The following is a 22,622-nucleotide window of genomic DNA, read 5'->3' as shown; positions in this document are numbered from 1 at the left end:
AATAGCTAATCACAAGATTAAGTATTTGGGAGTAAATATAACTAGAAGCACAAAAGATCTATTCAAAGAAAATTACAAAACATTTTTACAAGAAGCATACTTGCTTTTTAAGCCACACTGTCGTCAACAATCTGCATTATGCATATAACAAAACCTGCTTGTTTTAAACCAGAAGAACCTGAAGAGTTTGCTGCAGAAGGTCAAGGACTGCAGAATCCAATGTGAATTGAAGCTCAACATCAGAAAAACAGATTTCTCACCACTGGGCCAATTGGCAGCAGCACCTCAATAGACGGAGAAGAATTGAGATTGTTCACAATTTTAGCTCACTTTGTGCCACAATCAACTCTCATGGCACCAGCAGTCAGAAAATTAAAAAAAAATAATTGTATTGGATAAATTTATTGCCAGAGACCTCCCCAGAGTGCTGAAGAGCAATGATGTGAGTCTGGAAACAGGTGTGCCAGATCCAGGCAATTACTTGTCTTTGCAGTTTCTTGCTGTGCATCAAAGAGATATTGGCTAAGGGTGGTAAAAGCAGAATTGATACCTTTGAGTTGTGGTGCTGGAGAAGAGTATAGAATTGCCAAGGGTTGCCAAGAAAACAAACAGATCTATCCTAGGGAGTGTGAAACCAAGTTGTTTCTTGGAGGCAAGGATTTTGAATCTATGTCTCATACTTTGGACATGTTGCCAGGAGGGAAAGTCTTTGGAGAAGGACATCCTGCTTGAAGGGTAGAGGACAATCCTGGATGTGATGGATCGACAGTAGCTGGGTATTGAAGCTTTGTGTATTGGAGATGGTGAGACTGGCTCAGGATAAGGCAGTGTTCAGAGCTATTGTGCGGAGTGTTGCTGGGAATCATGGGTGACTCAGTGGCACCTAACAACAGAACCATCATCAGCAATAATTAGATATTTATTGGTTATATTATTTTGGAGACTTTTGGCAAAAAGTAATAGAAAATCCAAGTCAGATCAGTATAAACAACAAGAATATTTTTAACTAAGTCAGGCATTTGACTGTGTAGATCATAACAAATTATTGCTGACTCTGAGAAGAATGGGAATCCCAGAACACTTGATCGTTCTAATGCAAAACTTATACTTGGACCAGGAGGCAGTCGTCAGAACAGAGCCAGGGAACACTGCATGGTTCAAAATTGGAAAGGGCGTACACCAGGGATGCATCCTATCTCCATACCTTTTCAACTTATATGCAGAACAGATTATCCGGGAGGCGGGGCTCTATGAGGAGAAATGTGGGGTCAAGATTGGTGGACGATTTATCAACAATCTGCGTTATGCGGATGACACAACCCTGCTTGCTGAAACTGAAGAAGACCTGAAGCACCTGCTGCAGAGTGTCAAGGACTGTAGCCTACAATATGGATTGAGGCTCAATGTCAAAAAGACAAAGATTCTCACCACTGGACCAATTGGCAGCATCAGGATGGATGGTGAAGAGATTGAGATTGTACACAGCTTTAGTTTGCTTGGCTCCATAGTCAACAGTCTTGACACCAGCAGCCAGGAAATTAAAAGGCACATTGCCATGGGAAAGACTGCTGTTAGGAACCTCTCCAACGTGCTGAAGAGCAATGGTATCTCTTTGGAGACTAAGGTGCGTCTGATACAGGCCATGGTCTTCGCAATCACCTGTTATGCATCAGAGAGTTGGACAGTGACCAAGGAGGATAGAAGGAGAATTGATGCCTTTGAGTTGTGGTGCTGGAGAAGAGTATTGAGAATACCATGGACTGCTAGGAAAACAAACAGATTTGTCCTGGAAAGGGTTAAACTGGGTGGCTCCTTGGAGGCAAGGATTCTGAGGCTCTGTCTAACATACTTTGGACATGTTGTGAGGAGAGACCGGTCCTTGGAGAGGGATATCATGCTTGGGAGGGTGGAGGGACAGCGCAGGAGAGGAAGGCCCTCTATGAGGTGGATTGAGTCAGTGACTGGGATAATTGGTATGGGAGTGTCAGAGACAGTGCGATTGGCACAGGACAGATCGGAGTTTAGGGCTGTTGTACATAGGGTCGCTATGAGTCCCAGGCGACTCGACGGCACATAACAACAACAACAAGAAGTCTGGAAGTGTAGTGATGGTTTATATTTTAAAAATGTGATGTGGTAAAAAAACCACATTATTTAAAAACTTTATAATTTTCTCTATATAGGATCATATCAAATATCTACAAATGGAGTTTTAATTCTTTTATTTCATTTTCTTGTTTTATTACTTTGTGAAGACTTCCAACACAATATTCACTAGAAGTCATGATAAAGAATATCTTTCTTTTGTTCTCTTTTGAATGCAGCTAAGCCGTGAATCTTGTGCCTAGAACCCCAGCAAACATTTTATAATGTATCATTGGCCTGAATTTAGTGTTATCTTCACAAAAATACTGTACATTAATTTGTTTGGTCCTAAATTCCTGAATCAGGCCAAAGGAATGAGTTGGCCACAAGTGGCTTAGGCCTTTCCTGTTCCACTTAGAGTGAGATTAGGTTAGATTAGATTAACTAGAGTTCATCTCCCAGCATCACTGCCACCATAGGACTTCCTTCACCCAATACACTTCATTCCTCTCATGAAGAAATACAGGCAGGTATCAAGATAAGAAATTAGTATTGACCTGATTTTTGCTTGAACTGGGTTGGGGAATGCACCTTCGGCCAATGGCCAATTAAGTTTCTTAATAATTTATCTATAAATTGAACATGTATGCTCACCATACTTTAGAAGGTGAGATTGTACAGGCTTACCACAAAGAGCACATAGAGTAGAATAGCCATCCTTGTGATCTGACTGAGGGAGGAAGGGCAGGTCATGTGGAGTGGTGACTCTCCCTGGTTGATAAATGATCAGCCTCCTGCCATCCCACAGTCAGCTACCTTATCCCATGCCTTCACAGAAGAGTAGGGAAAGTAGGCATCAAACACAAAGAGGAATTCTTTTCTGAATATTTACTTATGGTTGACTTTTAATATCATATTTATTTTATTGGTCAACAGTAGGAAAGCTTCCCATTGAATTGTGGTGTTTGTCTCTAAGTGAGGCTAGTTATTTAGTGGCACTCCAGTATGAAGCATGGTTTCCATCTTAGAGGAACTCAAAATTGAAAGGCCAAGGCAGGGGAAAGAGAAGCCTCCAAGGAGAGCAAAGGCTCAGGCCAGGTGGGCTGGGTGGGAGGAGCTTGTGGGGAGGTGCTGACCATACCTAATGAATCCCCTCTCCCCTCGCTGCCAGCAGTGGAGGGAAACAGCGATGAGCTTGATGAGCCTGTCAAGGCTGTGTTTGCTGATGTGGGGTTTGTCTCAGAGCACAATGTGATGAGCCTGAACTCGATCAACTGGTCCCGGGTCCTCGTGCAGATGGCTCACTTCTTCTTTGCCTACTTCCGGTGTGCATCATCCATGGATGTGGACCCCCTTCCCCTGGTTGAGGTGGTGGTGCCGGCTGGAGCGGCTGGGAATCTTGCAGGTAAGGAGATGTCATGGCTTGAGCAGACTGTCACAAGTGTTTGCTGCACAAGAAAAACAGTCACCAGAGGTCAGCACCACTGTGTATGTAACTTCACAATATCAGCAATAATAAACGTTAACCTACAAGCAAGTATTGGTAGACTGGCAGGATGTACAAATGTGGACAAGTGATAGGGATTGCTCCCATGACCATACGTGGATTTGGTAGATGATAGTGCTACATGCATATTAGCATATGCTGTAAATATGTCTGTGTGTGTAGCAGAGGTGACAGTAGGCAATAAATAAACTTCTTAATCATAATGAGATATCCTGCAGGAATGATTTGCTGGTTTTGGGATCCTGGGACCATAGTCTTGGGGGATATCAAGATCAACTGACGTGTTGTTACTGTTGTATGTGTTGTCAAGTAGACTGTGACCCATAGCGACCCTATCCTGAACCAACCTCACCATCTCTGACACATTTGACCCTTTTCCACACTTACTTTTTCAGTCTGTCTCATCCAGGGTCTTCCTCTTCTGTGTTGATCCTATACCCTTCCAAGCATCATATACTTTTATAAGGACCTTCCTGGGGACATTCCCAAAGTATGTGGGAAGAAGCTTGAGAACCTTTGCCTCCAAGGAGCAAACTGATACCTTCCATGCTGGGACATTTTGTTCTCTTAACAGTCTATGATATATTCAGTACTCTTCTCCAGCATCACAACCCAAAAGCATCTATTCTTTTGTCATCTGTTTCCATTGTCCAGCTCTGAGATATGTAGCAAGCAATTGAGAAGACCATAGCCTGGATGAGGCACACATTAGTCTCTAGACTGACGTTGTTGTTTTTTAGCACTTGAAAGTCCATGACAGCAGGCTTTGCCAATGCAACTTGTCTTTTGTTTTCCTGACTGGTGGTACCAAGAATGGTGAGTGTGGATTCAAGCAAGATGAAATAATTAAAAGCTTCAGTCCTTTCTCTATCTGTTGGCCTTGTGGTGAGAATCTTTGAATCTTTGTTTTCTTGATGTTGAGATACAATCCACATTGAAGGCTGCAGTCCTTGACTTTCTTTTTTTTTTTTTAGTCTTTGACTTTCTGCAGCAAATGTTTCAAGTCCTCCTCAGTTTCGGTAAGCAAAGTTGTATAATCATCTTAATGCAGATTGTTGGTGAGTCTTTCTCCAATCCTGATGCCACATTGTGCAAGTCCAGCCTCATGAATTATCTGTTCTGCATATGGATTGAAAAGATGTGGAGAAAGGTTACATTCCTGACCCACTCCGTTCTTGGTTTTGAGCCGTGCAGTGTTCTCTTGCTCTGCTCGTACAACAGCTTCTTGGTGTAGATCTAGGTTTTGCAAGAGCACAATCAGGTGTTCTGGGATTTTCACTCTTTCTAATATTAGCCATAAATTGTTAGAATCCATACAGTTAAATTTCTCTGCAGAGTCAATAAAACCTACCTTGGGGCTTGAGGAACCATACTGCCCAGACCCTCACAGAGAAGCTGGGCTACCAGGGCTTGGGGTACGCAGAACCAGGCTGGGAGCCAGGCAGAGCCACAGCACCCAGACATATGTTGGGAGCAGAGCCCAGAGGAACTTCTTCACTGGGGAGCACACAGATTATGGGCAGGAATGACTGAAGCCACAGCCTTCATATTAGGGGTTAGTTAGAGGTACCCTGTATGTGTATGATATGGAAGACCAAGCCTGATTACCAAATTTATCTGTCAGTTTTTGTATTGCGGAAGTGTATTTGTATGTTGCTGTTCTAGATAAGCATGCATTTTCTTATCTGTCCTTTGCTCCTTAGGGTATAGTGTATGTCTGTCAGATGCAGTACTAAAGCAGAGCACACAAAAAAATAGGAAGAAGAGAAACTAGGTAGAAGGACTGGCTACCACTTCTGCAGTAACAGGCTTCCAAAAACCTTATGAACAATAGAGCACACTTAAACTATTAGATACAGCACTGGAGGCTAAGTCTTCATATTGGGAAACACAGAAATGATGAATAATTTGCAAAGAGCCACTAGTAATTGGAACATGGAATGCAAAAAATATGAATGTAGGAAAATTGGACATTGTTAAAAAAGAAATGGAATGCATAAATATTGACATACTAGGCATTGATGAGATGATTGGTATGGACTACTTTGAATCAGACTATGTCAGGAGTGAAAAAGTGAGGGAAATGGGGTTACATTCATAAAAAAACAAAAAAGGACCATTTTTTGATCTGTCCTTGAAGTACAATGGTGTGAGTTACAGGATACTCTTCATATGCATACAAGGAAGACCTGTCAGTACCAGTATCATTCAAATATATGCACCAACAACTAAACCCAAAGAGGAGGAAATTACAGATTTCTACCAACTTTTGCAGTCTAAAATTGATTGAATGTCCAATCAAGAATCATTAATAATAATTGTTGACTGGAATGCAAAAGCTGAGAACAAGGAAGGATCAGTAGTTGGAAAATATGGACTTGGTGACAGAAGTGAGGCCGGAGATGGAATGATGGAATTTTGTACACTCAATGATTTATTCATTTCAAATAGCTTTTATGAAAGAAAAAAACAAACCCATAAACAGCGACTATATACATGGACCTCACCTGATGACACAGGAATCAAATTGATTACAGGATGACAGGATCCACCAAGACAGTGTTCACAATCTTTCTTTGATGAATAGTGATAGAGTCTTTAATGCTTTTGAACGGCCATCTGAGGTGGAACTATGGACTCTCTCCATCTAGAACAAAGAAGAGGTTGCATAGAAACAATTAGTCCAGAGAAATAATGGACCATGTGAAACTCGACCTTCATGACTTGAGACCAGAATTACTAGATGTGACCAGTTTTACCTCTGCTGATCACTCTGAGAGGGATCACAGGAGAAAGTCCTGGATAGAGAAGAGAACATGTAGAACAAAACTCAAACCCATACTGTTGAGTACAATTCATAGTGACCCTTTGAACAACAGATTTGAACCTTATCCAATACTGTGCCATCCTCACCATTTCTGACACACTTGAGCCCATCACTGCAGTCATTGTGTCACTCCATATCATTGAGGGTCTTCCTCTCCTTTCTGACCCTACAACTTTCAAAGGATGATGTCCCTTTTCAAGGGATAGGCACTTGTAGCAACATGCCCAAAGTATATGAAACAAAGCTTTGCCATCTTGCTTCCAAGGAGTATTGTGGTCACACTTTCTCTAAGACATATTTGTCTATTCTTTGGGTGGTCAGTGAGATATTCAATACTCTTCTCCAGCATCATAACTCAAAGGCATTAATTTTGCTCCTGTGTGTAGCAGGTGATTGGAAATACTATAGCTTAAATCAGGTTCACCTTAGTCTTTAAACGGACATCATTACTCTTCAGGTATTTAGAGATGTCTCTGACAGCAGACTTTCCCAATGTTACATGCCTCCAGATTTCCTTCCTACTGGTACCGAGGGTGTTGATTGAGGATCCAAGCAAGACTAAATTGTTGACAATTTCAGTCTTTTCTCCATTTGTCATGATGTTGCCCAGTGATATTGGCCCAGTGGTGAGGAATTGCCTCGTATTTAAAAAGGCATTTGTTGCCAGTTTGGGGCTGCTTTAAAGTTTCGGAAGATGCATGGAGGAGCTGGATTCTACAAAGGTGTGTTTTCTGTTTTGGTTGAGGGTTGGGTGTAGTCTGTTGCTCACAGTTGGGTGTGAGCTGATTGGATTTGGCCTCATATTTTAAAAAGGTATTTGGGCCGTTGGGCCTGGTTTTAATTGTGTTTAAACATTCTTCTAAGTAGTATAGCACTTGTTTGTCACTTTGCTGTACAAAGGTAACTAGTTTTTGCTGTGATGATAAACACTGTGACAGTGATGTGTCAAATGTGATAATGAGCTCTCAAATTATAACAAGCTTGGAAACAGGAGTGGCATCCACTTCTGAAATATTTTGTCTCTGGAAACTCTATGAACTTGGAGAAAAGATGAAAGTTATGTGTGTTCAGGACCTACATTTGTAGTGTGACTATAAGTAGTCTATGACTCGATGGCACTTAACAACAACATCAAAGTTTATAGCAAACTTTGATTTCCATTCATTCATTTCATTCATTGTTGTACATTTTCCTCTCTAACCCCCCCCCAGTTCACTTTTATCTTTAAAAAGCTTATTTCATTGTTGCACAATTTTCTCCCTCCCCTGGCCCCCAGTCCACTTTCCTTTGTACCTCTTATTCTGAACTGTTGTCTTGCAAAGAATACTTAATCATATGTTCCTTTTAAACAGGTCTTTCCCTCATCTGTTTCAATGCAATGTTCATTATTTATCCCCTCTTCTTAGTTTCCCCCAAACCCTCATGTCAGTCCTGTTTTATAACAGTGGCATTATGCAGTATTGATGTTGAGATGCAATTCATTTTCAAAAGGCTGCAGTCCTTCATCATCTACAGCAAGTACTTTTTAAGTCATTGCTATTAGCAAGTGAAGTGCCATCTGTATAATAGGTTGTTGATAAGTCTCACTCCAGTCTTGATCCTTCATTCTTCATAAAGTCTATCTTAGAGAGTGACAAGAGTGTGGTGGAACCTCAAAATTATGGCCCCTTAGCTGTCCTTTGAACCTGGAACATGCAACCAAGATAGATTAATAATAATGAGTGACTGGAATCCAAAAGTTGGGAACCAGGAAGAAGAGTCAGTAGTCGGAAAACGTGGCTTTGATGATATAAATGAAACTGGAGATAGAATGATAGAATTTTGTATACTCAATGATTTATTTGTTGCAATTACCTTTTATAAGAAATACAAACAGTGATTATATACATGGACCTTACCTGATGGACCATACAGGAATCAGATTGATTACATCTGTGGAAAGAATCACTGTAGAAGTTCAATATCAGCTGTGAAAATTAGGCCAGTTATGAAACAGACCATCAACTACTGATATACAAGTTCAAATTGAAGCTAATTAAAATGAAATCAAAGCCACAAGAACCAAACTTTGACCCTGCGTCTATCCCAGCTGAATTAAAAACCCATCTCAGGAACAGATTTGAGGCTTTGAACAAAGACTGAATGAGCTGTGGGAGGATCTCAAGAGCATTCATAAGAATACACAAGGTCATTACAAAGATAGAGGAGGAAAAACAACCAAAATGAATGTCAGAAGACTGAATATTAGCTGCACTGCAATCCCACAGGTGTGTGGTTCAAATCCACCAGCTGCTGTGCCAGAGAAGGAGGGGCAATCTCCTCCTGTACCAGTCAGATTTGATTTGACGGTACATGTACGAAAAATAATAAATTTTTTTTAAAAAGAAGACTGAATGTTTCATTAGACTGCCAAGAAGCCAAAGCTAAGGGAAGAAATCAAGAAAATGAGCTGAACAGAAGATTTCAAAGAACAGTTCAGGAAGACAAAGCAAAGAATTATAATAAAATGTGCAAAGAACTAGAGTTGGAAAATCAAAAGAGACGAACTTGCTCAGCATTTCTTAAACTGAAGGAACAGAAGAACAAATTTAAGCCTTGAGTTGCAATACTTAAAGGTGCTCTAGGTAGAATGTTGAATGATACAGGAAGCATCAAGAGAAGATGGAAGGGGTATACAGAGTTATGATACCAAAACGAATTGGCTGACAGAAGAATTTCATGGAACAACAAAAGACCAAGAGACAATAGTGATGAAGGAGGAAATTCAAGCTGCTCTGAATGAACTGGCAAAAGCCAAGGCCCTAGGAATTGATTGGATACCAGTTGACATATTTCAGCAAACAGATGCAGCCCTGGATGTGCTCAGCAGGTCATGTCAAGAAATCTGGAGAACAGCTACCTGGCCAATTAACTGAAAGAGATCAATATTTATTCCCTTTCCAAAAAAAGGGTGATCCAATAGAGTGTGAAAATTATCAAACAGTATCACTAATACCACTTGCAAGCAAGAGCCTGCTGGAGATTATCCATAAAAGACTGGTACAGTACATTGATAAAGAACTTACAGATGAAGGGTAGGTTTAGAATAAATGGGCATCACCAGCAACACCATAGCCAGTGTTAGATGGCTCTTGGCTGAAAGCAGAAAGTACCAAAGGAATATCTATCCTTGCTTCATTGACTATGCAAAGGCATTTGACCATGTGGATCACAAAAAATTGTGGCTAACCTTGAGTAGAATGAGTATCTCAGAACTTGATTGTGCTCATACAAAACCTATACTTGGACCAGAAAGCAGTAATCTGAATAGAGCAAGGAAAAACTGCATGGTTCAAAATCACAAAAAGAGTATATCAGGGATGTGTCCTGTCTCCATACCTTTTCAGTCTATATGCAGAATAGATCATCTGGGAGGCTAGGCTTTATGAAGAGGAATGTGGCATCAACATTGGAGGAAGACTCATCAACAATCTGTGTTATGCAGATGATACCACACTGCTTGCTGAAAATGAGGAGGACCTGAAGCCTTAAATATGGATTATAGCTCAATATCAAGAAAACAAAGATTTTTATAACAGTGGTGTAACACAATATTTGTCTTTTTGTGACTGAGACAGACATGTCTCAGGGGCAGCTGGTTAGGGAATGGAGAAGGAGTGGATAGATAATAAACACTTCATTAGAACAGATGAAGGGAAGAATTATTTAAAAGGAATATATGATTATGAGAACAATCTGGAACAAGGGGTGCATTTCAGGGTGGACTAAGGGAGGAGGGGGGAGGGGGTTGAAACAGTTTCAGCTTGCTCAGCTCCATGATTAGCACTTAACACCAGCAGTCAGAAAATCACAAGATGAATTGTGCTGGGAAAAATCTGCTGTCAGGACCTCCCCAGAGTTCTGAGGAGCAGTGTTGTCAGTCTAGAGATAATGGTGCACCTGATCCAGGCCATAAATTTTGCAATTATTTGCTATGCATCAGAGATAATGACTAAGGATGACAGAAGAATTGATGCCTTTTGAGTTGTGGTGCTGGAGGAAAGTATTAAACAGACCACCAAGAGAACAAACAGGTCTGACCTGGAGAGGATGAAACCAAGTTGGCAAGAATTTTGAACCTCTGTCTCACATACTTTGGGACATGTTGCCAGGAGGGACCAGTCCTCATATAAGGACATCATGCTTGGAAGGGTGGAGGGACAGCACAGGAGAGGAAGACCCCAGATAAGATGGATTGACTCAATAACTGAAATAATGAAGGTAACATATGTTGGAGTTAGTGAGACTGGCTCAAGATAGAGCAAGGTTCAGAGCTATTGTACATTTGGTCACTATAATTGACAGAGAACTACCAGAAATGCAAACTGGATTTAGAAGAGGTCATGGCACTGGAGACATTATTACCAGTGACAGTTGAATCTAGTCAGATGGATCTTGAAGAAAGCAAAGTGTACCAGAGAATGCCTGTCTTTGTTTCATTGATTGTGCAAAGACATTTGACTGTGTGCATCACAACTAATTGTAGGTAACCTTGAAGAGAATTGGTAATCCCAGAACAGTTGATTGCACTATGTGAAACCTGTACTTGGACCAGGAAGCAGTCCTCAGAACAGAACAAATAAACACTGTATGGTTCAAAATCAGGAAAGGAGTGTGCCAGGAATGCATCCTGTTTCCAGACCTTTTCAATCTATATGCAGAACAGATCATTCAGGATGCTGGACTTTATGAGCAGGAATATGACATCAGGATTGGGGGAAGACTCATCAACAAGCTACATTATGCAGATGGAACAACTCTGCTTGATGAAAGCGAGGAGGACCTGAACTGCTTGCTGCAGAAGGTCAAGAATTATAGTCTTCAATATGACTATAATATGACTATAAATAAGATTGAAGCTGAACACCAAAAAGACAAAGATTCTCACGGCAGGGCCAATTGGCAGCACCGTGATAGATGGAGAAAAGATTGTGGTTGTTAGCAATTATAGCTTGTTCGGCTCCACAATCAACACTCTTGGCACCAGCAGTCAGGAAATCAAAAGACGCATTTGCATTGGGAAAATCTTCTGTCAGGGACACTGACAATCTGCTGTTAGAGTTCTGAGAAGCAGCAGTGTCAGTCTAGAGTCTAAGGTGCAGCAAATCCAGGCCATGGTCTTTGCAATTTCATGCTATGCATCAGAAAGCTGGACAATGACTAAAGATGACAGAAAAAGAATCAGTGCCTTCAATTGTGGTGCTGGAACAGAGTCTTGAACATACCAGGGACATCCAAGAAAACAAATAGGTCTGTCTTGGAGAGGGTGAAACCAAGTTTCTCTTTGGAGGCAAGGATTTGAAGCTCCGTCTCATTTACTTTGGGCACGTGGCCAAGAGGGACCAGTGCTTGGAGAAAGATATGCTCTGAAGGGTGGAGGGACAGTGCAGGAGAGGAAGACTAGAGTGAGATGGATTGACACAGTAACTGGGGCAGTGGGGGTTGGTGTGTTGGAATCAGTGAGACTGGCTCAGGACAGGGCAGGCTTCAGAACTGCTGTACATTGCAGGCGACTTGATGGCACGTAACAACAGCAATTGCTCAACTTTGAACCAAACAGTAAACAAGCCTGTAACTTGTGCCAGGGAGAGTCTCTCTCTGTAGATAATTGGCAGCCATCCCAAAGGACAGCATTTTCCATAGGATCAAGCTCAGAAGGCTCAGAAGGATAGGACAAAAGGATTACTGGAAATGAGAGTCACAGGGATGAAGGCAAGAGTGAGGTTCCTTTATGTGTGTTGTCTTTAAAGCCATAAAATGTGTGTCAGTGGCTAACGGGAAAACCAGTTCTAAACTTTCAAATTATAATTCAAATTTAAAATAAGAAACAAAATATAAGGCAACAGATGCCGGCGAGGTTATAGAGAGATTAGAACTCTTAATCACTGTTGGTGGGAATGTAAAATGGTGCAACCACTTTGGAAGGTGATCTGGTGTTTTCTAAAAAAGCTGAAAATAAACTAAAAAAATCAGAACTGTCATTCAAACAGATTTATGCACACCCATGTTTATTGGCTGTGTTATTTACAATAGCAAAGGGATGGAAGCAATCCAAGTGCCCATTAACAAACAAATGGATAGAGAAATTATGGTATATTCACACAATGGAATACTACACAGCATTAAAAAACAGTGAAATAGAAAAACATTACACAACATGGGGGAGCCTTGAGGACATTATGCTGAGTTAAATATCTCAGTCACAAAAGAACAAATATTGCATAACATTGCTGTTACAAAACCAGACAGACATGGGGAGAGGGAGGATGAGGAAAGAATGGATAGAGAATGAACACTGCAATAGAATGGATGAGGGCAAGAACTGTCCGAAAGGAATATATGGTTATGCATTATATGTATAGGAACAGTCTGGAACAAGGGGTGTATTGTGGAGTGGGATAGGGAAGAGAAGAAGGGTAAATGTGTAACAACAACAAAATATATTTAAAAAAGAAACAAACATTAGAGGAAGAATAAATTCCCCAGTGCATTGCGGTACCCTTTGGCTGAATGAATGCAGCAGCGATGTCTTTGGTGATGGGAAGTTATTAGAAGAAGCTTCGAGAAAACCTGCCCCCTAGCTTAGCTTCCTAAGGGGACTTACCAACTCCTGCTGCAGGTAGGGTGAGAGGTAGGCCTGGCATTCTGAATGGCCACCAGTCTTATTTGCTCAGCAGAGTATGGAGGGATGAGGTCAGTGTTCAGGGCTGTGCCTTCCTCTGTTGACTTGACCTCCTGCCCAGCTTGGGCTAGCTGCCTCATGTCCAGGGTAGTTGGTAGCTACCCCTGAGGACATTTGTATGCACCATGGTTACATGAGCTCAGTTGGATTCAGGCTTTTGGCCCCAATTCTCCTGTCTGCTGGCTCAGCAGTTTGGGTGGTCCCCTGGAGCCATTTCATCTATTATGAAGGAGATTGAACTGTTTATCATATCTCTCCAAGTTTACTGTGGACTTTGTATATGGACTTTGTAAGTGTAAAGTGCTGTACATATACGTGGCATTATGTTATCTTTAGTTAATCAAATGTGAATTATTAGTGTTGGTTAATAATGAACATTTAAAGCACTGGCTATGTCATTCAGGAACCGTAAGTGGACTTTCCTGAGTAAGGAGTTGCATTACTAGCCCAAAGGCCAGCAGTTCAGATCCACCAGCTGTTCCTCAAGAAAAAGATGGGCAATCTCTTCCCATGTGGTTTGCAGCCTCTGAATGAGTGAGTGAGTGAGCAAGTGAGTGATAACCAAAATGTTGGCATTTCAGATCCACAATGGTCTTGTGGAAGGAAACCCCTAGCAGTCTTCCGTAAATATTGGAGCCAGGAAACCCTCATAATCACAGTTGTATCTGTAACACATGCATCACTCGCCTCGGTGACTCTGGGGGAATGTGTCATGTGCTAGCCTGAGTGTTACTGGTATGGTCAGTCATTGAATTTCCTCCCACAGTGGGCACTCTGTGTCATTCCCTCACCATGCACAGTGCAGGTGTGGCTCGGTGATGGGATTCTCACCTTCCATGCAGGACACCTGGAATCCCAGTTGGTTCCTGAGCAGTAGGCCTGACACACAGCCATCACCATCCACCATTGGAGGCTTGCATGCTATTATGGGACTGAAACAGGCTGTAGCAGTGTGTCCAGGGTAACACGGACTAGGAAGAAGGGCCTGGCAATCTTCCATAACTGAGGCAGTGGAAGCCTCATGGATGTCAGAGTCAGATATGTAGCCGTGGGGAGGGGATGGTGCAGGGCTAGGTGTTTTGTTCTGTTGTAATCGGGCTGTTAATCAATGGCAGGCAAGATCTGTAACAACAGCACAGTCCCCAGGGGCTTCAGGGCGTGGTGACACACTCCTCTTCCTCAGTCTCCTCTCTCCTCAGAGTCTGCTCGCATAGCCACACAAGCCTCCTGTTGGACTTGTACTGCTTAGGTGTGTCACTGCTACATACACCTCACAGTCACCACTCCAGAAAGGAACCTCAGGCCCACTGACACCCATGTTTTCCTCCAAGTTCTCAGCCCTCAAAACTCAAACTTCTTGACATTCAACCAATTCTGACTAATACAGACTCATTTGCCTTTCTGGGGCTATAAATCTTGCCAGAAGGAGACCACCCATCTTTTGCCCTTGATCTGCTGGTGGATTCAAACTGCTGACCTTTCAGTCACCAGCACAAGATGCATTGCTCTCCAGGGCCATCCGAGCTCTCCTAGCCAGAGGCAACCACGGACCTTACTTCTGTCTCTATGGATTTGCTTGTTCTTGACATCTACTTTGGTGTTGTGTGCCTTCAAGTGGAACTGACCCATAGCTGACCCTCCACAGGTTTGCAGAGGCTGTAAATCACATGAGAGTAGATTGCCCATCCTTCGCCCATGGAGCAGCTGGTGAATTTAAACCTGGTGCATTAGGGATTGCAGTGCAGCTTCTTATCAGCACTCCCCTGACATCTGTACATGGAAACATACGGGACTTGTTTTCAGGGTTCTTTCTGTGATTTGTTTTGTGTCAACACTTGGTTATATTTTATTACCAAATAATATACCTTTGTATGTGTGATGTACACTTGGGTTGTTTCTAGTTTGGGACTGTTACCATTATTGCTGCCTAAACATACATATAAATTTTTGTGTGGATAATGGATTTTCTTTTGCTTGCATATGTACCCAAGAATGGAATTTTTGTGTTATATAGAAATTCTGTGCTTGACTTTTTGAGAATTTTTTCCAAAATGGCTATACCATCTTACATTCCCACCAGCAGTAGACAGAAGTTCTCATTTCTCTATATCATCACCAACATTTATTACAGTCCATAGTTGTTTGTGTTTGTGTGTGTGTATGTGTTTTTTTATTACTACCATCCTAATAGATGAAAGTAAGAAGGTACATTGCAATCTCAAAAGCATGCTTTTCTTTTTTTTTTTTAAAAGCATGCTTTTCGAATCTGCCAGCTATTCTGTGGGAGAAGGACAGGCAATCTCCTCCTGTGCAATTAAACTGCCTCTGAAAGCCAACTGGGGGAGGGGGGAGGGCAGCTGTGGGTCACTATTGACTCAACGGCACATAACCACAACTGTAGGTGAAAGCAGCCCAGGTAGCAAAGTGGCTTATGTGTCAGGCTGCTAACGAAAAGGTCAGCAGTTCTTACCTACCAGCCACTTGCTCTTTAGGAGAAAGCTGAGACAGTCTGCTCTCATGGAAACTTTCAGCTGCTGAAATCCAACAGGCAATTTCCCTCTGTCCTGGAGGATTGCTGTCAGCCTTTGAGCTCTGGGCATGTAGCTTTTAGGTGCTGTGGATTCGCTGTGACTCACAGCCCATCCTGTGCATAGCTGAGCGAACCTTGTGTAACTGAGCACTGTGTCTCACTGCCAGGCTGTGAAGTGGTATTTCCTGTGGTTCCGATTAGCATTTCTGCAATGACTAATGACATCATGCATCTTTTCAATGCATACAGCTGTTGTTGAGTACCATCAAGTCAGCACCAACCCATAGCTGTCTCTCCAGTTTTCATAGGCTTTTTAGAATGTTTATTCAGACCCTTTAAGGAAGTTCTAATAGCTTAGTGGCTAGAAGTTGTGCTGCAATCGCCAAAGCACACAGTTCTAATACATCAGCTGCTCTGTGGGAGAAAGATGGGCATTCTCTTCCCATAGAATTAACTGCCTTTGAAAACCTGCTGGAGGTCAGCTATGGGTCTGTTCCAACTTGATGGTACACAACAGTTGCCTAATTAAGAAGTTGTGCTACAATCCCAAAAGCATGTGGTTCAAATCCACCAGCTATTCCTTGGGAGAAGGCTGACTGCCTCTAAAACTCACTGGTGAGATTTATGGATTAGTTCTGATTTGAAAGTACACAATACTACCACTACCACCACTAATTCAGACTCTGACCATTTTAAAATCTAATTGTCCCTTTTTTTTTGCGTTGTCAAAGTTCTTTATATATTTTGTCCTACTGTCTATCATTGAGTCAGAATCAACTTATGACTGACTGTCTAGAGGCTTTTTAGAGGCTGTAAGTTGCCCAGGAGGAGATTGTCCATCTTTCTTTCGCTTGCCAAGCAGCTGGTGGATTGTAACCACTTGCCTCTGGGTTGACACCACACTCCTTACCCACCAGACCACCAGTGCTCCCTTTGTATATTCTAGATATGCCTTTCATCATTTACAAACTCTGTAAATATTTTTCTCATGAAAATATTTGAGTTGTCTTTTTATTTTCTTGGTAGTGTACTTCCTTTGGCTCACAAACACTTCAAAAACACAAAACTTTTTCAGTTCTGATGAGGCCTTGTTAGTTTGCAGGCTTTTTTGCTGCCTGTGCTTCAGTGCCAGGCTAAGATGTTACTATTCTCCTTTTATCTTGAGCTGGGTGCATTGCTCAGAAGATGGGGTTGCCTGTCCGCTTGGTGGCTGCAGTGAACTGCAATGATATCATCCACAGGGTGGTCCAGCAAGGGGACTTCTCTCTGTCCAAGGCTGTCACACCCACCTTGGCATCAGCTATGGACATCCAGGTGGGGCCTTGGGAAGGGTGCAGGCCTTGCGGGTGATGTTGGGCAGGCCAAGACGAGGCTGAGGCTAGCATGACCAGAATCTTGTCTTTCTGCCCAGGTCCCCTACAACATGGAGAGGATCTTCTGGCTGCTCTCTGGTGGTGACAGCAAAGCTACCAAAGCCCTCATGGAGCAGTTTGAGAAAACTAATAGCCTGAGGTTGCCCCACGAGCTGCACAGCATGGTCAGTCACTGCTGGGGTAGTACCATGCCGGGGACCAGAGTGCAGCCCCAGGACCAGGCTGCGCATCTGGAATGTGTGAGAGGGAAGGAGTCTCTATTTTCGGAACACCTACTTTGAGCCAGATGCTTTCACAGTCATTTTGTTGTTAGTTGTTGTTGTGTGCCATTGAGTCGCCTGCGACTCATAGCGACCCTGTATACAGCAGCCCTAAACTCTGCCCTATCCTATGCTAATCTCACCATCTCTGACACACCTGCCCCCATTATCCCAGTCACCGAATCAATCCATCTCATCAAGTTTCTTCCTCTCCTGCATTGTCCCTCCACCCTCCCAAGCATGACATCCCTCTCCAAAGACTGGTCCCTCTTAGCAACATGTCCAAAGTATGTCAGACGAAGCTTCCGAATCCTTGCCTCCAAAGAACAGCCCGGCTTTACACTCTCTAGGACAAACCTGTTTGTTTTTTTAGCAATCCGTGGTATATTCAGTACACTTCTGCAGCACCACAGCTCAAAGGCATCAATTGTCCTATCATCCCTAGTCATTCTTTGTCCATCTCTCTGATGCATAGCAAGTGATTACAAAGACCATGGCCTGTATCAGGTGCACCTTAGTCTCCAGACTGATATCTTTGCACTTCAGCACTTTAGAGAGGTCTCCAACCACAGACTTTCCCATGGTAATACTTCTTTTAATTTCCTTGCTGCTGGTGCCAAGAGTGTTGACTGGGGATCCAAGCAAACCAAAAATGTGAACAATCTCAATCACTTTACCATCTCGTTAAAGTCAGATAAGGCTCAGTTCCAAGCCACTGGTGAGACTTTGGGCAGGTTTCTTAAACCCTGTGCCTCATTTTTCTCAACTATAAAATGGGCATGATAAGAAAACTACATTTAGGGTTCTTATGAGATCTAAGTCAAATAAGACAGCTGAAGTACTACTTTGTATGTTGTTGTGCACATATATATTTTTAGAGGCAGGAAATCACACGGGAGGAGATTTCCCATCCTCTCACAGAGCAGCTGGTGGATTCAGACTGCCTGACAATGCAAACAGCTCCATGCAATAATATCACTGTTTTTATTTACAAGTCATAATAATAGGAACTGGAAGTTACCTTGCTCATCATCCAGAATGAGTAGAGACCATTGTTCCTGTTGAGTTGCTTAATATTGTTTTCAGGAGAAATTTATTTTATTTCCTTAGAGTGGTAAAAAGCTAGTTGAAAAGAATTTTTATTTCAGAGTAGTCAGGTAATGGTGAGTTATTGTACAACCATTGAAGACCTCCATGGTCTGGGACCTGATTCTAGCTAATCACCTGTGGTCATTACAGATTCTTTATGGTGAGCTAGAATCTGCTCCTTTGGCTTGCACACTGTACGCAGGCTGATTCTACTTAAAAACAAATTTTCCACATTTGAGGGAAATCCTCCTCAGTCTTCCCACTTCCTTTAACTGTTTACAGAGCTGTTTGGTATTCCATTAAGCCATTTATACATATTTGATTTTATGACAATGTATCTTCACTCTCCTGCTATCTCCATGGCTCTTGTTCCATTCATCCCTCCATCTCTCCCTTCCCACCGTCTGAGTTTTACCCCTGGGAAAATGCTGCCCTTGTGACCTTGTCTATTGAGTCCTCCAAGGTCTGAGTCCCTTCCTGTGTCATTGTTTACCTTATTTGGCCTGCATGGCTTCAATTCTTTCTTTGACTTTCCCTATTAATTGTCCAACTTTCAAATGTGTACAGAGTGTTGAAATGAATGAGAAGCAGGTACACCTTGGTCTTTAAACAGACATCTTTTCTCTTTAACACTTTGCAAAGTTCCTTGACAATAAATTTTCCTGGTGCAACACTCTTTTGATTCTTAACTGCTGCTACCATGGGTGTTGATTGTGGATCCTTGATGCCTTCAGGCCTCTGTCTATCTGTCATGACGTTGCCATCATACCTGTCACAGTGTGCATCCATCCAGTGTACAGAGTGGGCTTCCAGCAGTCTTTCCCTAGTCCCCACCTACAACACTGTCTCTGATCCAACTGACCCCCAATCCCATTAGCTTTCAGGGGCCATGACATCCGAGTCGGTGTCTGATGAGACCATCACCCAGACCATGGCCCGCTGCTGGGATGAGAACCAGTACTTGCTGTGCCCTCACTCAGCTGTGACCGTGAGCTACCATTACCAGCAGACTGACAAGCAGCAATCAAGGTATGGCTGTGGGGACCCTGATCCCTGGGGACTTGGACTTTTAGCGACCTTATTCTTCCTCAAGCTGGTGGAATGTATTACTGAAAGGTCAGAAGTTCAGATCTACCAGCTGATATCTACCAGACAGATCGATAAGTAGTGATCTCTCCTGAAAGGTCTTGAGTCTGAGCTGACTCCATGGCAGTGGGCCTGGTTTGGTTTTGGTCTTCCTCCCTAAGCAGGAAACACAAAGACGTAGCCTCACCAGTTGTTACTGCGCTGATGCCAGCTCATGGTGAACTTGTGTGGTCAAGAGTGCTATGCCACACAGGGTTTACAGTGGCCAATGTTTTGGTAGTAGGTCACATGGCATACCTCCTGAAAAACTCTGAGTGGGCCTGAACCTCTGACCTTTCAGTTAGCAGCTGAGTGTGTGAAAGATTTGTACCACCCAGTGACTTTTACATTTGGTGTACCAATCATCCCTCTCTTCCATGCCACTCTGTACTCTTATCTTCCCCTGTCCTTTATCCCTCCCCCACCCATCCTTTCTCTGCCTCCTCTCTCCACTTTCTCCCCCTCCTTCTCCTCCTTCCTCGGTCTACTCAGTTGCATTCCCAGATGCTGCCTGGCCCCTGCCTCTGCAGCCAAATTCCCAGAAGCTGTCTTGGCAGCCAGGCTCACCCCGGAGACTCCCGAGGAGATCCTGGCCTTGGAGCACAAGGTGACTCGCTGCACCCCAATGAGAAGAGGTGACAACTGGACATTAATGCTTCGGAGTACCATTGAGGACTGCAGCCGCCGGTGGTGGGGCCAGGCCCCAAGAGCCTTAGAATAGCTGATCTAGAGATGACTTGGATCCCACCAAGGTGCCTGTGTACCTTCTCCTCACAGGGAGTCAGTGTGGGAGGATTTCTGGAGGCTGGTCACTAGGGAGGCCGGTGAGGGATGGGAACGGCCCATGGGCATCCCCCGCTCCCCACTGCTGGATCATGTGCTGAGTCACCTGTCTCCAGGCCTCAGAACCCTGACTTCTTTTAAACAGCATATTTAATCCCACCATGGCCAACTGTTTTTATTGTCACCTACTCTTTTAGTGACAAGGGCTTGCTTATTTTCTATGGCTATAAGCCTCCCTCTAATCCATAGTGGGCTCTGTGGAAATAGATGGTCCTCCCACCACATCTGGTGGGTTCCTGAACTCAGGCAGTGGTTCTCAAGGTGCTGCTGAGCATCTTCCCCAAATCTACTCCCTGAACCAGACCTGCAGAGCCACATCTCAGCATCTCAAGGACTCTGCAAAGTCTGCCAGGAAGTCTGTGCTCAAGCTGAGAGCCCCTCAACTCACCTCATTGCCCTAGAGTCAAGTCTGACTCGTAGCTGGCTCCAACAGATTTTCAGACTGTATGTCAAACAATAGCTGATAGCCCTTCTTTGTCTTATGGAGTAGCTGGTGGATTAAAACACCTGCCTTTCGGTTGACAGTACGACTCTTTACCATCAGAGCTTCCTGAAGAAACTCTAGTAGGGTTTAATGAAATGATGTTCACAAGCAATTTTGTTTTCCTATGGAGGTGTGAACAGACTGTTGACTACCACGAATGTGCTTGTGTTAGAATGGTGCTGTCCAGTTGGAAGCCGCTAGTCACATGCCACTGTTGTGGTTATTGTTGTTGTTGGGTGCCATCAAGTCAAGTATAACAACAACCCTATGAATAAAAGATCTGAACCGTGTTCTATCCTGTCCATCCTCACACTTCCTGACACAAAAGAGCAATTTGCAGCAGTCTCTGTATCAACCCACCGGGTTAAGGGTCTTTCTCCCTTTTGCCGACCCTCCACCCTTCTCAGCATCATATCCTTTTCCAAGGATTAGCCCCTACTAGTAACATGCCCAAAGTATGTGAGGCAAAGCTTCATCATTCTTGCCTCCAGAGAGCACTCCAGCTGCACGCTCTCCAAGACATATCTGTTCTTTTGGCCATCCATGGGGTGTTTAGTGCTCTTCTCCAACACCACAGCTCAGAGGCATCAATTCTTTTTCTGTCATCTTTATTCATTGTCCAGCTCTCAGATGCACAGCAGAAATCGGAAAGACTATGGCCTGAGTCAGACACATTTTAATCCTCAAACTGACATCAATACTCCACAGTAATTTTGAGAGGTCCCTAACTGCAGATTTTTCCAGTGCAGTGTGTCTCCTTATTTCCTGATTGCTGGTACTGTGGATGTTAACTCTGGGTCCAAGCAAAATAAAGATGTTAACAGTTTCAGTCTCCTCTCCACCCATCATGATGTTGCCTATTGATCCAGGGGTAAGAATATTTGTTTTCTTGACATTGAGATGCAATCCATACCAAATGTTGCATTTCTTGATCTTCTGCATCAAGTGCTTCAAGTCCTCCTCACTTCAGTAAGCAAGGTGTGTTATCTGCATAATGCAGGTTATTGATGAGTCTTCTTCTGATTGTGATGCCACGTTTCTCTTCATAGAGTCTAGCTTCTCAGATCATTTGCTTAGCATACAGATTGAATAGGTATGGAGAGAATACAATCCTGATGCACTCTCTTCTCAATTTTAACATGCCACTGTTAAACACCTGAAATGTGACTAATATCGCCATAGAACTAATTTTAAATTTGTTTACCTTTACATTTGAATTTAAAAACTGCTAGCAGTTCCATTAGCAGCATCCACTTCCGAAATGGCTTGCCTCTGGAAACTCTATGTACGAACAGTGCTCAGGCTGTTAGTTCATAGGGTCGCTATGAGTCGTCTACGACTCAACGGCACCAAACAACAGTAACGACAACGACAAAGAGAGAGCAATGTTGGCCTAGTGGAAAGGAAGTTATGCTACCAAGCCGAAGGTGGGTGATTTTCATCTGCAGCCCTCGGCCTGGTTCAAATTGTTTTCCTGTCAAACATTCTTCTAGGTTGTATAGCACTGGTCTGTGTGTTGCTGTACAGAGGAAACTCATGGTTGCTGTGATGCTGAAGACTGACAGTGATGTGCCAATCGTGGTAATGGGTACCCATGGTGGACAGTATTGGCTGGAGCTTCCCGACTAAATCAAGCCTGGAAACAGGAGCAGTATCCACTTTCAAAATGGCTTGCCTCCGGAAACTATGTACGAACAGTGCTCAGGCTGTTCTTTCATAGGGTCGCTATGAGTCATCTACGACTCGACGGCACCAAACAACAACAACAACAATAGTTC

General features: G+C 43.1%; 1 protein-coding gene across 1 annotated transcript in view; it reads left to right on the top strand.

Moving 5' to 3' along the window:
• Nucleotides 1–20,238, top strand: part of THNSL2 (threonine synthase-like 2 (S. cerevisiae)) — a 30,217-nt gene extending 9,979 nt beyond the window's left edge. Inside the window, exons 4-8 of the mRNA XM_006902017.1 lie at nt 3,260–3,490; nt 16,836–16,984; nt 17,082–17,207; nt 19,270–19,421; nt 20,010–20,238. Of these exons, the coding sequence (XP_006902079.1) occupies nt 3,260–3,490; nt 16,836–16,984; nt 17,082–17,207; nt 19,270–19,421; nt 20,010–20,238 (887 nt within the window). The remainder of the gene's footprint in view (nt 1–3,259; nt 3,491–16,835; nt 16,985–17,081; nt 17,208–19,269; nt 19,422–20,009) is intronic.
• Nucleotides 20,239–22,622: the final 2,384 nt, after the last annotated feature.

Source organism: Elephantulus edwardii, unplaced genomic scaffold, assembly GCF_000299155.1.
Source record: "Elephantulus edwardii isolate Elephantulus edwardi_28Jun2011 unplaced genomic scaffold, EleEdw1.0 scaffold00357, whole genome shotgun sequence".
Taxonomy (NCBI): domain Eukaryota; kingdom Metazoa; phylum Chordata; class Mammalia; order Macroscelidea; family Macroscelididae; genus Elephantulus; species Elephantulus edwardii.
The sequence above is the reverse complement of the archived record's forward strand: the minus strand, read 5'-3'. Positions and strand labels throughout refer to the sequence as shown.